General features: G+C 49.2%; 1 protein-coding gene across 3 annotated transcripts in view; it reads left to right on the plus strand.

Annotated features, from left to right (window-relative positions):
* The first annotated feature begins 89 nt into the window (after positions 1 to 89).
* Positions 90 to 1,042, plus strand: part of SRGAP2 (SLIT-ROBO Rho GTPase activating protein 2) — a 206,589-nt gene continuing 205,636 nt past the window's right edge. For all 3 annotated transcript variants that reach the window (XM_019514009.1, XM_019514010.1, XM_019514011.1), the window contains exon 1: positions 90 to 707. In XM_019514009.1, coding sequence (XP_019369554.1) covers positions 641 to 707 — 67 coding nt within the window. In that variant the 5' untranslated portion in view covers positions 90 to 640. The remainder of the gene's footprint in view (positions 708 to 1,042) is intronic.

A 1,042-nucleotide genomic window follows, 5' to 3' on the forward strand; every position in this document is an offset into this window, starting at 1 on the left:
CCTGCTCGCGGGCGGGCGGGCGGGGGTCCTTTGGTGGCGTGAGGCGGCGAGAAGTTAAATTTTTAATGCATTTTTTTCCTTGCCTCAGCAGGCCGGGGAGCCAAAGGGATCAGCTTTGGAGCCTTCGCCTCTGCTCCCGTCTGGGGTTCAGTTTGCATCATTTCTGAACCGATTTAAAAAAGCCACCCCTCCCCTCCAAAAAAAAAAAAAAAAAAAAAACCACCCGAAAAAACCGAGCAGACCAAGCCCACACACCACATGTTGGGCGGAAGGACTTCCACTCCCTGGCTGTGCCGTTCATGTTAGCGATCAGGAAAAGCCTTTGGGGGCTGCAGGATCTCTGTCGTCTGCTGCTGCCACTGCTGCTGCTACGGGTTTTGGTGCAGGGAAACAAAACTGCTGCCTCCTCCATCCCCGAGCTCTTCACAGCTGCGTGTTTCTGCTGCCACGCACCCTCCCAGACAGACCTCTCTCCATGGACTGATAGTCTCTCCTCCTCTCCCTTTTTTTTTTTTCCGTGAAGGAGGACAGGAAGAAAACCAGGGCATTGCTTTGGGAGGAACCGCACTGCATTTATTCATTGTGTTCTGGTGGATCTGTCCTGAGGTTAATCTTCTTTTTTTGGGGGGGAAAGGAAAACATGACGTCGCCAGCTAAATTCAAAAAGGATAAGGAGATCATAGCTGAATATGACACTCAAGTGAAAGGTAAGGAAAGGGGTTTCCACCTCCATGGAGATTTATATTGTTAGCGCAGCCTTGACTTGCAAATGGAAGAGTTTGCACTACAGAGATGGGTGGGGAAGGAGGGAAGCGTTTGCAGGCTGCCTGGAATTTGCAGCCTTTTTTCATAATATAATGTCGTAAGGAATTTGCAGGGTTTTTTTTTCCACACCCCTCTGCCATGTCAGTGCTGTCTTGTGCATCTTAACGAGAGGAAATTTTCCCTGCGTATGATCAATTGTTGAATTTTAGGGAGACGTATGTATTTTGGTCTGCAGGCTGGAGAATATGCTTGGGTTTGAAATGCCGGAGGCAGTGAA

Source organism: Gavialis gangeticus, unplaced genomic scaffold (assembly GCF_001723915.1).
Source record: "Gavialis gangeticus isolate Ggan-Ray unplaced genomic scaffold, GavGan_comp1, whole genome shotgun sequence".
Taxonomy (NCBI): domain Eukaryota; kingdom Metazoa; phylum Chordata; order Crocodylia; family Gavialidae; genus Gavialis; species Gavialis gangeticus.